The sequence below is a fragment of the Saccopteryx bilineata genome, chromosome 4 (genome assembly GCF_036850765.1).
Source record: "Saccopteryx bilineata isolate mSacBil1 chromosome 4, mSacBil1_pri_phased_curated, whole genome shotgun sequence".
In the NCBI taxonomy this organism is placed as follows: Eukaryota; Metazoa; Chordata; class Mammalia; order Chiroptera; family Emballonuridae; genus Saccopteryx; species Saccopteryx bilineata.
The window spans coordinates 297972517-297985766 of NC_089493.1; the positions used below are offsets into that span (position 1 = coordinate 297972517).

At 58.7% G+C, this 13250-nt stretch overlaps 1 protein-coding gene across 1 annotated transcript in view; it reads left to right on the forward strand.

Annotated features, from left to right (window-relative positions):
* Nucleotides 1-13250, forward strand: part of PDILT (protein disulfide isomerase like, testis expressed) — a 53328-nt gene that overhangs the window by 11893 nt on the left and 28185 nt on the right. The window contains exon 2 of the mRNA XM_066272069.1: nt 4298-4504. Coding sequence (XP_066128166.1) covers nt 4298-4504 — 207 coding nt within the window. The remainder of the gene's footprint in view (nt 1-4297; nt 4505-13250) is intronic.

Sequence of the window (13250 nt, forward strand, 5' to 3'; positions counted from 1 at the left end):
TACATCACCATGACTGTGGACCCGGCGGGCGGTCAGAAAATGTTACTACTCACAGAAGTGGGCGTTAGGTGTGAAAAGGCTGGCGACCCCTGCGACAGAGCAAGTGCGAAGGCTCGGAGACCGGACCCCGTCGGGGTGGCTGGCTCCGAGTCACTGAGGAGAGGGGTTGTGGGACGTAAGGTCACACGGATGAACAGCAGAACCTTTCGGGCCTTCTAGGCCGTCCCAGTGGTCAGAGGAATTTGTTGGCCGGCCCCCGAGGAGCTAGAGGGGGCACCTGGAGGATCCTGAAAGAGTTTCGCTGGCTGGCTGGACGGATGGGTCCCCTTCACTGTCATCGCACGTCCTTCCCTTTGACGTCCACGCCCAGCGGCCTGCTGCCACCACCTCCTTCTCTCGCTTGCACTTTGGGGACTTGGGGCATGGAGCCAGGTGCCGAACCCCTAGAAGCGCCACCCTCTGGGCCGTCATTCCACGTGTTTCTCTTGTCCTGAGTTTCTCCCTGTAGACGCTGGGATTTGAAGGAGAGGCCAGTCCACAAGCCGACAGGGACGCCAGGACAGAGACCCGCCGGCCGGAGCAGCGGGCACCGCGCCCGCGCCAGCTGCTGGGTGACGCATGAGGCTACCGAAGGCCAGGATGGTGGCCAAGCGGGCAGCGGACAGGCACCAGTCTGTGAGGGAGCGGAACGCCCCACTCCCCCGCACCGATGGGGCGGGTAATAACAACGATCACCCCCTCTCGTCCCCGTAGCGGGAGCAGCTGTGCCCGGTGGCCAGTGGGGACGTGTGGCCGCCGCCCCAGCCCCGGCTCCTGGGCTTTGCTTCACGAGACCTCCTGTTGAGCCCGGCGCTTGTCCACCAGTGGAGGTGGTGCGCTGCTTCTCTGTGGCTCCAGGTGGGCGGGGGCAGTTCAGAGAAACAACGTGTTCTGGCTGGAAAAGGGGTCGATGGCTCCCTGCGGCAGACGTCAGATCGTCCCTGCAGGCACACAGTGTCACCAGGCAGACGTCAGTCAGGGGCGAGGGGCCTGCAGGCACACAGTGTCACAGTGTCACCAGGCAGAGGTCAGGTGGTCAGGGGCGAGGGGCCTGCAGGCACACAGTGTCACAGTGTCACCAGGCAGAGGTCAGTCAGGGGCGAGGGGCCTGCAGGCACACAGTGTCACAGTGTCACCAGGCAGAGGTCAGGTGGTCAGGGGCGAGGGGCCTGCAGGCACACAGTGTCACAGTGTCACCAGGCAGACGTCAGTCAGGGGCGAGGGGCCTGCAGGCACACAGTGTCACTGTCACCAGGCAGAGGTCAGGTGGTCAGGGGCAAGGGTCCTGCAGGCACACAGTGTCACAGTGTCACCAGGCAGACGTCAGTCAGGGGCGAGGGGCCTGCAGGCACACAGTGTCACAGTGTCACCAGGCAGAGGTCAGGTGGTCAGGGGCGAGGGGCCTGCAGGCACACAATGTCACAGTGTCACCAGGCAGAGGTCAGGTGGTCAGGGGCGAGGGGCCTGCAGGCACACAGTGTCACAGTGTCACCAGGCAGAGGTCAGGTCGTCAGGGACGAGGGGCCTGCAGGCACACAGTGTCACAGTGTCACCAGGCAGAGGTCAGGTGGTCAGGGGCGAGGGGCCTGCAGGCACACAGTGTCACAGTGTCACCAGGCAGAGGTCAGGTGGTCAGGGGCGAGGGGCCTGCAGGCACACAGTGTCACAGTGTCACCAGGCAGAGGTCAGGTCGTCAGGGACGAGGGGACTGCAGGCACACAGTGTCACAGTGTCACCAGGCAGAGGTCAGGTGGTCAGGGGCGAGGGGCCTGCAGGCACACAGTGTCACAGTGTCACCAGGCAGAGGTCAGGTGGTCAGGGGCGAGGGGCCTGCAGGCACACAGTGTCACAGTGTCACCAGGCAGACGTCAGTCAGGGACGAGGGGCCTGCAGGCACACAGTGTCACAGTGTCACCAGGCAGAGGTCAGGTGGTCAGGGGCGAGGGGCCTGCAGGCACACAGTGTCACAGTGTCACCAGGCAGACGTCAGTCAGGGGCGAGGGGCCTGCAGGCACACAGTGTCACAGTGTCACCAGGCAGAGGTCAGGTGGTCAGGGACGAGGAGCCTGCAGGCACACAGTGTCACAGTGTCACCAGGCAGAGGTCAGGTGGTCAGGGGCAAGGGGCCTGCGGGCACACAGTGTCACAGTGTCACCAGGCAGAGGTCAGGTCGTCAGGGACGAGGGGCCTGCAGGCACACAGTGTCACAGTGTCACCAGGCAGACGTCAGTCAGGGGCGAGGGGCCTGCAGGCACACAGTGTCACAGTGTCACCAGGCAGAGGTCAGGTGGTCAGGGGCAAGGGTCCTGCAGGCACACAGTGTCACAGTGTCACCAGGCAGACGTCAGTCAGGGGCGAGGGGCCTGCAGGCACACAGTGTCACAGTGTCACCAGGCAGAGGTCAGGTCGTCAGGGACGAGGGGCCTGCAGGCACACAGTGTCACAGTGTCACCAGGCAGACGTCAGTCAGGGGCGAGGGGCCTGCAGGCACACAGTGTCACAGTGTCACCAGGCAGAGGTCAGGTCGTCAGGGACGAGGGGCCTGCAGGCACACAGTGTCACAGTGTCACCAGGCAGAGGTCAGGTGGTCAGGGGCGAGGGGCCTGCAGGCACACAGTGTCACAGTGTCACCAGGCAGACGTCAGTCAGGGGCGAGGGGCCTGCAGGCACACAGTGTCACAGTGTCACCAGGAGGAGGAACGACAGACCTGACTGCCTTGGGCCCCTGTTCCCTTCATCCAGGAAGCCCCCCCCCCCCCCGCCACTTCCAACTTTTTGTTCCAGTTCTTTGCAGCTGTTTCCAGAGAAGAGTTCCCACCCACTCCCGCTCATAGCCCAGCAACGTGAGGGGCCAAGAATCTTTCTTAATTTAACTTTTTTTTCTGTGTGACAGAGACAGAGAGTGGGACGGGGACAGACAGACAGGAAGGGAGAGAGATAAGAAGCATCAATTCTTCGTTGTGGCACCTTAGTTGTCCATTGACAGCTTTCTCATTTGTGCCTTGACCGAGGGGCTCCAGCCATGCCAGTGACCCCCTTGTTCAAGCCAGTGACCCTGGGCTCAAGCTGGTGAGCTTTGCTCAAACCAGATAAGTCTGTGCTCAAGCTGGCGACCTCGGGGTTTCGAACCTGGGTCCACTGCATCCCAGTCCGGTGCTTTATCCACTGCGCCACCGCCTGGTCAAGCTAATTTAATAACTCATGTCCACTGTGCAACCGCGAGATTCTGTATTTATGTACCTGATGATGTGACCATCTGTCACTGCACGAGTCTCATGTGGAGTGTGAGGTCCGTCTGACACCCCCTGCAAGCGGGATGGGCTCAGAGCGGGTAGGGGGGCATCATAACCTCCTCTATACCCACGTCCCACTCGGGCCTTCCTTCCCCGTGAGTCCCCTCGCCGTGTTTTCTGCAGCGACAGGGTGACCGGGGCCCAGTTTGGCCTGTGAGCTCCGGGACTTCCCACCAGGTGGCGCTCATCCATGCTCTCCCTCGTTCCGTCTCCCCGTGGCTCCCCGGTAATTTCCGACCACAGAGATTTCGCAACAGTAACAACCACAGTGATGACATGTGTCTGTTATTCTACGACCTATATTTAAATGGATAGGTTGATATATAATAGCGTGTATTCACAGATACACAGTCACAGAGCGCATATTAGTTATTATAGTCTGTGTTCATACATGCAGAGGATTGGTGCGGGCTCAGGGTTTTAACGGGTTAGAGAGACAGGCGCCTGGGTCTGGATCCGGCTCCCGCTCTCCCTGCCGTGTGGCCTTGGGCAAATAAATAGAGCATGTGGCCGTGCCTCAGTTTCCTCATCTGGGTCCGAAGGGTACCTGCTCCCTACGGGAACTGGGAAGATGAAATGGTCGAATCCGTGTCGGCTCTTAGAAATAATAAGCACGATAGAACTGGCGGTCTGTCAACCCTGTGACTGTGACAACCTCACGCCATAGCCACTCTCCTCTCCGCTTTCCTACGAGGAAGGTGGGTCTTAGAGAGGTTATTAGGTGGCCCCAAAGCGGCGCTGAAAACTCCCTTCTTCCCAAAGAGCCCTGATATGTGGCCCCCACACTGGCCAAGTTCACGCTGCACGTGTGACATCTGTGAGAACTCGCCCGCCGTCCGCAGGGCACGGGAAGGGCGTGGTGCTCGGTAGCCTAGACGAGCCCACGCCTTCAGGGGGACCGGAGGTGTGTGTGTGTGGGGGGGCAGGCCCCCGAGGGAGTCCCACTTTCCCCTGGGCTCTTTCAGACAATGCGTCCTCAAAGCCGTCCCGGAGCCTGGCGGAGGAGCTGGGCAAAGCCGTGGAGATCGTGGGCAGAGGCAAGAACGGGGTCGGCTTCGGCAAGGTGGACGTCGCGGTCGAGATGGAGCTTCGGGAGGAGTTCGACGTCCGGAGGGCCCCGGAGCTGAAGCTGTTCTTTGAGGGTAACAGGTCGGAGCCCATCAGCTGCCGAGGTAACGGCGCCCGCGTGTCACCCACAGTGAGGTTCGCTGCGCGCACACACGGTGACTGTGACCCAGTGGCTGAGCGGAACTACGGGTGCGGTTCTTGCTCATGTGGAGCCTGCTGGCAGTCAGGGAGTGGAGAGGAGCTGGGAGGGGTGTCTGCTCCTCACAGCCTCTCAGAGACCCAGGCTCCTTCCAGCTGTGGCTTCCTTTCCCTCAGGTCTCTGAGTCTGTTCCTCTGTACCCTGTGAGCAGAGGACCCCCCCCCCCCCCACACACACACACTGGCTGTGACAGTGGCCCAGGCCCAGGAGTGACAAACATTACTTCCGTTCGCATCCCATTGACCAAAATTCTGTTACATGACTCCACCCACCGACAGGCGGACAAGCGTGTGTCCGTGAGAAGAAGGAGACAGATTCTGGTGAGCACGTAGCTCGAGGGCTCGGATCTCAGCCGCTGTTGGGTCCTCGGAGCTCCGTGAGGTGGGGTGACAGGGTGCACAGTGTACAAACCACCAGAGACCAGAGAGTGAGGTCCTAGCTTCACCTGACCCCCTTCCACCCCAAACTTCTGCGCTCGCCAGAATGGTTTGAGAATCATCTTGGCCCCCGGCTAAGGAAACTCTGGCTGCTGAAGAGGAGACGGAGAGATGACGGAACCAGGACAGGTTTGGGACAAGGTGACTTCCGAATGCTTTTGCTCCTTAACATCCTCCGTCTCACTCTCGAACTCAGCCATTCATTGATTCAACGCTCTTTTGTTGAGAATCAACTATGCGTCAGGCCCTGTCTTGATGTTGAAAATGATTGAAGAATTATGTGCCTCATTGTGGTACATGCTGGGTCCTAATTTTTTTTTTTTTTTTTGTATTTTTCTGAAGCTGGAAACGGGGAGAGACAGTCAGACAGACTCCCGCATGCGCCCGACTGGGATCCACCTGGCACGCCCACCAGGGGCGACGCTCTGCCCACCAGGGGGCGATGCTCTGCCCCTCCGGGGCATCGCTCTGCCGCGACCAGAGCCACCCTAGCGCCTGGGGCAGGGGCCAAGGAGCCATCCCCAGCGCCCAGGCCATCTTTGCTCCAATGGAGCCTTGGCTGTGGGAGGGGAAGAGAGAGACAGAGAGGAAGGAGGGGGAGGGGGGTGGAGAAGCAAATGGGCGCTTCTCCTATGTGCCCTGGCCGGGAATCGAACCCTGGTCCCCCGCATGCCAGGCCAACGCTCGACCGCTGAGCCAACCGGCCAGGACCTGGGTCCTAATTTTTTTAAAAAATGTTAACTAGGCCCTGGCCGGTTGGCTCAGCGGTAGAGCGTCGGCCTAGCGTGCGGAGGACCCGGGTTTGATTCCCGGCCAGGGCACATAGGAGAAGCGCCCATTTGCATCTCCACCCCTCCCCCTCTCCTTCCTCTTTGTCTCTCTCTTCCCCTCCCGCAGCCAGGGCTCCATTGGAGCGAAGGATGGCCCGGGCGCTGGGGATGGCTCTGTGGCCTCTGCCCCAGGCGCTAGAGTGGCTCTGGTCGCAATATGGCGACACCCAGGAGGGTCGCAACATGGCGACGCCCAGGATGGGCAGAGCATCGCCCCCTGGTGGGCAGAGCGTCGCCCCCTGGTGGGCGTGCCGGGTGGATCCCGGTCGGGCGCATGCTGGAGTCTGTCTCACTGTCTCTCCCTGTTTCCAGCTTCAGAAAAATGAAAAAAAAAAAAAAAAAAAATGTTAACTATATGGATGCATAAGGGGTGGATGGCTGGAACAGCCCCGATAAGCTCAGGTGAGGCCAGCGCAGCCTGTACGATGCTGGTAGGATGTTCCCTACATGGGTGCAGAATGGTTAAACCTCAGGAAGCTGAGGTTGTCTTTTGCAAGGCCTGGTCAGCAGGTTGGCGGTACGCCTGTGTGAGTATTGTTGCAAGAACCAGGAGACCCAGGGAGCGTGACCACCTGCCAGGAGCTGCAGGGTGCCTTCCAGTTCTCAGAACAGACGCAAGGGGAGTGAGACACCCAGGCTAGACTCTCAGGGGAGGGTGCAGCCAAGATGCCCGGGTCCGGCAGGTCACAGAGCAGACTGGTCACAGAGGAGACTGGTCACAGAGCAGACTGGTCACAGAGGACACTGGTCACAGAGCAGACTGGTCACAGAGGACACTGGTCACAGAGCAGACTGGTCACAGAGGAGACTGGTCACAGAGGACACTGGTCACAGAGCAGACTGGTCACAGAGGACACTGGTCACAGAGGAGACTGGTCACAGAGGAGACTGGTCACAGAGCAGACTGGTCACAGTGGACACTGGTCACAGAGGACACTGGTCACAGAGGAGACTGGTCACAGAGGACACTGGTCACAGAGCAGACTGGTCACAGAGGAGACTGGTCACAGAGGAGACTGGTCACAGAGCAGACTGGTCACAGAGGACACTGGTCACAGTGGACACTGGTCACAGAGGACACTGGTCACAGAGGAGACTGGTCACAGAGGAGACTGGTCACAGAGGACACTGGTCACAGAGCAGACTGGTCACAGAGGACACTGGTCACAGAGGAGACTGGTCACAGAGGACACTGGTCACAGAGCAGACTGGTCACAGAGGACACTGGTCACAGAGCAGACTGGTCACAGAGGAGACTGGTCACAGAGCAGACTGGTCACAGTGGACACTGGTCACAGAGCAGACTGGTCACAGAGGACACTGGTCACAGAGGACACTGGTCACAGAGGAGACTGGTCACAGAGGACACTGGTCACAGAGCAGACTGGTCACAGAGGACACTGGTCACAGAGCAGACTGGTCACAGAGGACACTGGTCACAGAGGACACTGGTCACAGAGGAGACTGGTCACAGAGGACACTGGTCACAGAGCAGACTGGTCACAGAGGACACTGGTCACAGAGCAGACTGGTCACAGAGGAGACTGGTCACAGAGCAGACTGGTCACAGTGGACACTGGTCACAGAGCAGACTGGTCACAGAGGACACTGGTCACAGAGGACACTGGTCACAGAGCAGACTGGTCACAGAGGACACTGGTCACAGAGGACACTGGTCACAGAGCAGACTGGTCACAGAGGACACTGGTCACAGAGGAGACTGGTCACAGAGGAGACTGGTCACAGTGGACACTGGTCACAGTGGACACTGGTCACAGAGGAGACTGGTCACAGAAGACACTGGTCACAGAGCAGACTGGTCACAGAGGACACTGGTCACAGAGGAGACTGGTCAGAGAGGAGACTGGTCACAGTGGACACTGGTCACAGTGGACACTGGTCACAGAGGAGACTGGTCACAGTGGACACTGGTCACAGAGGAGACTGGTCACAGAGGACACTGGTCACAGAGCAGACTGGTCACAGAGGACACTGGTCACAGAGGAGACTGGTCACAGAGCAGACTGGTCACAGAGGACACTGGTCACAGAGGAGACTGGTCACAGAGGAGACTGGTCACAGAGCAGACTGGTCACAGAGGACACTGGTCACAGAGCAGACTGGTCACAGAGGAGACTGGTCACAGAGCAGACTGGTCACAGAGCAGACTGGTCACAGAGGACACTGGTCACAGAGCAGACTGGTCACAGTGGACACTGGTCACAGAGGAGACTGGTCACAGAGGACACTGGTCACAGAGGACACTGGTCACAGTGGACACTGGTCACAGAGGAGACTGGTCACAGAGGAGACTGGTCACAGAGCAGACTGGTCACAGAGCAGACTGGTCACAGAGGACACTGGTCACAGAGGACACTGGTCACAGTGGACACTGGTCACAGAGGAGACTGGTCACAGAGGAGACTGGTCACAGAGCAGACTGGTCACAGAGGACACTGGTCACAGAGCAGACTGGTCACAGAGGACACTGGTCACAGAGCAGACTGGTCACAGAGGACACTGGTCACAGAGGAGACTGGTCACAGAGGACACTGGTCACAGAGGAGACTGGTCACAGAGGAGACTGGTCACAGAGGACACTGGTCACAGAGCAGACTGGTCACAGAGGACACTGGTCACAGAGCAGACTGGTCACAGAGGACACTGGTCACAGAGGAGACTGGTCACAGAGGACACTGGTCACAGAGGACACTGGTCACAGAGGAGACTGGTCACAGAGGACACTGGTCACAGAGCAGACTGGTCACAGAGCAGACTGGTCACAGAGGACACTGGTCACAGAGGACACTGGTCACAGAGCAGACTGGTCACAGAGGAGACTGGTCACAGAGGACACTGGTCACAGAGGACACTGGTCACAGTGGCAGGCTTGCGGGAGGAGGTGGCGTCTGAACGCGGGGAGAGATGGAGAGAGAGGACGGGAACAGTGAGAGCAGGGCCAGACCACTACTTGCAGGAACAACCCTGAACAAGGGCGACTCTTCAATCCCAACAAGCCCTTTGTGTGGCAAGAAATTAGAAGCCCAGGTCACTTTGTCGGAATCCTGACTCCGCCTGAAGGCAACGAGGTGGCCATGGGGCACCCTCCACGCTGTCTGAGACCCTTTGTGGTTGGTGGCAGGCGCCTGGGGCCCCCTCTGCCTGCGGGACACGTCATCATCACTGCCCAGCCAGGTCCCATGGCACTTCGGGCTGACCCCTTCCAATCCTCACCTCACAGAATCGCGTCTGCTCCTCGTTGTTCTTCTTCTACGGAACCCACACACGATCAGGGGTCCATTCGGGCAAACCCTGGCTTCTCCAAATACCCGGAGAACACTCTATTCTTGCCGTATTCGGTTTCCTCGTCTGTGACACGAGGCTGGCGAGAGTCTCTGCTCCCTGAGGTTCCTGGGAAGATGGGATACATTTGCGAGGCGGAAGCTGTGACACGCGGATCATTTACCGAGTCCGAGGCACGGTTCTTGTCTCTTGTCCTGGGTCACAACGACCCAAAGGAGGAGGTGCTTTGACAGATCGGGAAACCGAGGCACAGAGCTGTGGAATCACTTCCTCCAGGCTCCGTGGAGTCCAGCAGGGCAAAAGGAGCACTCATGTCTCAGAGAGGAGGGCCCAAGGTCAGGTTCCCGCAGCCGGCTTCATCTGGTGACTCACCTGTGCGTCCGACAAGGATGTCCTGAGCACCCAGTGGGAGCCAGGCAGGACGGGGGCTACCAAGCAAGTCAGCTGAACATCAAAATTCCGGGAAGAAATCGATTCAGTGAACCAAACAGGACAGGTTCCACAGCGAGTGACCCAGACAGGGCAGGTTCCAGAGCGAGTGAACGAGACAGGACAGGTTCCACAGAGAGTGAACCAGACAGGACAGGTCCCACAGAGAGTGAACCAGACAGGACAGGTTCCACAGAGAGTGAACCAGACAGGGCAGGTTCCACAGAGAGTGAACCAGACAGGACAGGTTCCACAGAGAGTGAACCAGACAGGGCAGGTTCCACAGAGAGTGACCCAGACAGGACAGGTTCCACAGAGAGTGACCCAGACAGGGCAGGTCCCACAGAGAGTGAACCAGACAGGACAGGTTCCACACCGAGTGAACCAGACAGGGCAGGTTCCACAGAGAGTGAACCGGACAGGACAGGTTCCACACCGAGTGACCCAGACAGGGCAGGTTCCACAGAGAGTGAACCAGACAGGGCAGGTTCCACAGAGAGTGAACCGGACAGGACAGGTTCCACACCGAGTGACCCAGACAGGACAGGTTCCACACCGAGTGACCCAGACAGGGCAGGTTCCACAGAGAGTGAACCGGACAGGACAGGTTCCACACCGAGTGACCCAGACAGGACAGGTTCCACACCGAGTGACCCAGACAGGGCAGGTTCCACAGAGAGTGACCCAGACAGGGCAGGTTCCACAGAGAGTGAACCAGACAGGACAGGTTCCACAGAGAGTGAACCAGACAGGACAGGTCCCACAGAGAGTGACCCAGACAGGACAGGTTCCACAGCGAGTGAACCAGACAGGGCAGGTTCCACAGAGAGTGAACCAGACAGGGCAGGTTCCACAGAGAGTGAACCAGACAGGGCAGGTTCCACAGAGAGTGAACCAGACAGGGCAGGTCCCACAGAGAGTGAACCAGACAGGGCAGGTCCCACAGCGAGTGAACCGGACAGGACAGGTTCCACAGAGAGTGAACCGGACAGGACAGGTTCCACAGAGAGTGATCCGGACAGGACAGGTTCCACAGAGAGTGAACCGGACAGGACAGGTTCCACAGAGAGTGAACCGGACAGGACAGGTTCCACAGCGAGTGAACCAGAGAGGGCAGGTTCCACAGAGAGTGAACGAGACAGGGCAGGTTCCACAGCGAGTGAACCAGACAGGGCAGGTTCCACAGCGAGTGAACCAGACAGGGCAGGTTCCACAGCGAGTGAACCAGACAGGGCAGGTTCCACAGAGAGTGAACCAGACAGGACAGGTTCCACAGAGAGTGAACCAGACAGGGCAGGTTCCACAGCGAGTGAACCAGACAGGGCAGGTTCCACAGAGAGTGAACGAGACAGGGGAGGTTCCACAGCGAGTGAACGAGACAGGGCAGGTTCCACAGCGAGTGAACCAGACAGGGCAGGTTCCACAGCGAGTGAACCAGAGAGGGCAGGTTCCACAGCGAGTGAACCAGAGAGGGCAGGTTCCACAGAGAGTGAACGAGACAGGACAGGTTCCACAGAGAGTGAACCAGACAGGACAGGTTCCACAGCGAGTGACCCAGACAGGGCAGGTTCCACACCAGAGAGACGGGGAGGGGAGGGGTAAGAAGAGACCCATCTGAGAACCTGGTAAGTCAGGAGAAGGCGCCCCGGATGGCCGAGGCAGGGGGAGCCTGGGAGGGGCACCCCGACAGTGAGGCTGGTGTGCAGGGGGCGGAGGGGGGCCAGAGGGGAAGGGGCACAGAGGCCTCAGCCGGGCCTCAGAGCTGAGGAGCTGCACGTCAAGCCCGGTCAGAGGGTTCGGTTCACCATGTTTAGTAGTTTCAGGATATTTAAACCCATTCCTTTTGGGACAACTTGCAACATCATTTTTTTTTTCCCAGGCAAAAGCCTATCAGAGAGTTTATTTCCATGATAGGTGTCTATTTTATTCTGGAGTGGGAGTGGGGGGAGCTCAGAGCATTATAAAATTAGAAACTTAAACTTGGTTTTAAATCCTGGAAGTGGGCCTGACCAGGCAGTGGTGCAGTGGATAGAGCATCGGCCTGGGAGGCAGAGGACCTGGGTTCGAATCCCCAAGGGTGCCAGAGCACAGGCTCACCAGCTTGAGTACGGGGTTGCTGACCTGAGCGTGGGATCATAGACATGACCCCATGGTCAGTGGCTTGAGCCCAAAGGTCACTGGCTTGAGCAAGGGGTCACTGGCTCTGCTGTAGCCCCCTGGTCAAGGCACGTATGAGGGAGCAATCAGTGAACAACTAAGGAGCCACAACGAAGGATTGATGCTTCTCATCTCTCTCCCTTCCTGTCTTTCTGTCTCTCTCTCTCTCTCTCTCTCTGTCCTTGTCTCTCTTACTAAAAAGAATATAAAAAAATAAATCCAAGAGGTGAGGGTGACTGCCATGGGGGGGATGCCTTAGTCTGAGGGTGGCAGGAAGCCTCGCCCACCCCGTTCTGGCCCCCGATACCGCACACCCTTCCTCTATGAACTTCCATACGCCTGACTCACCATGGCTTTTTAAAATGGCTGAATGTGTGTCTACTGAAGCTGAATACAGTATCCTTGTGACCAGAAACTACTCCTGGGCACGTAGCCAGAGAAGTGCCAAGTCTCCAGCTGGAAATAACCAAACACCCGACCAACACAGAGTAGGTTCAGACACTGCAGACCCTGTCCCAGGAGACCACGCAGCCATGTGGACGGAGCCACCAGTGCAGAGCACACGGTGCAGACCTCCAGACACGAGGACACCAGCCCTGCAGAGTAGGTTCAGACGCTGCAGACCCTGTCCCAGGAGACCACGCAGCCATGTGGACGGAGCCACCAGTGCAGAGCACACGGTGCAGACCTCCAGACACGAGGACACCAGCCCTGAAGGAAACAGACGCTGTCTGACTTGTGTAACATTCCGGAGCCGGCTGACTAAAGTCCTCTGTCCAGAGTGAGGAGAGGTGATGCCCAGGCTGGTGGGGTTAGAGGCTGAGTGGGAACACAGCAGGAACTCCGAGAGGCGGGTGCTGTTTGTCTTGTGAAAATTCATCAAACTATACATTATACTTTGTGCACCTTTGTGCATGTTCATATACTTAAGGACAAGTTGTTTTTCTTTAGTGTTATATTTTTAAAGTTAAGCAAGGACACTGAGAATAGCCCTTTCCAGTTGCTCTACCAACTCCATGTGCATGGACTTATCAAGGCCCGTGAGTGAGCACTGTGTCCCGTGAGCAGTGTGTCCCGTGAGCGCTGTGTCCCGTGAGCGCTGTGTCCCGTGAGCGGTGTGTCCCGTGAGCGCTGTGTCCCGTGAGCGGTGTGTCCCGTGAGCACTGTGTCCCGTGAGCGGTGTGTCCCGTGAGCGGTGTGTCCCGTGAGCGCTGTGTCCCGTGAGCGGTGTGCCCCGTGAGCGGTGTGTCCCGTGAGCGGTGTGCCCCGTGAGCGGTGTGTCCCGTGAGCGGTGTGCCCCGTCAGCGGTGTGTCCTGTGAGCACTGTGTCCGTGAGCGGTGTGTCCCGTGAGCGGTGTGCCCCGTGAGCACTGTGTCCCGTGAGCGGTGTGTCCCGTGAGCGGTGTGTCCCGTGAGCACTGTGTCCCCTGAGCACTGTGCCCCGTCAGCGGTGTGCCCCGTGAGCACTGTGTCCCGTGAGCGGTGTGTCCCGTGA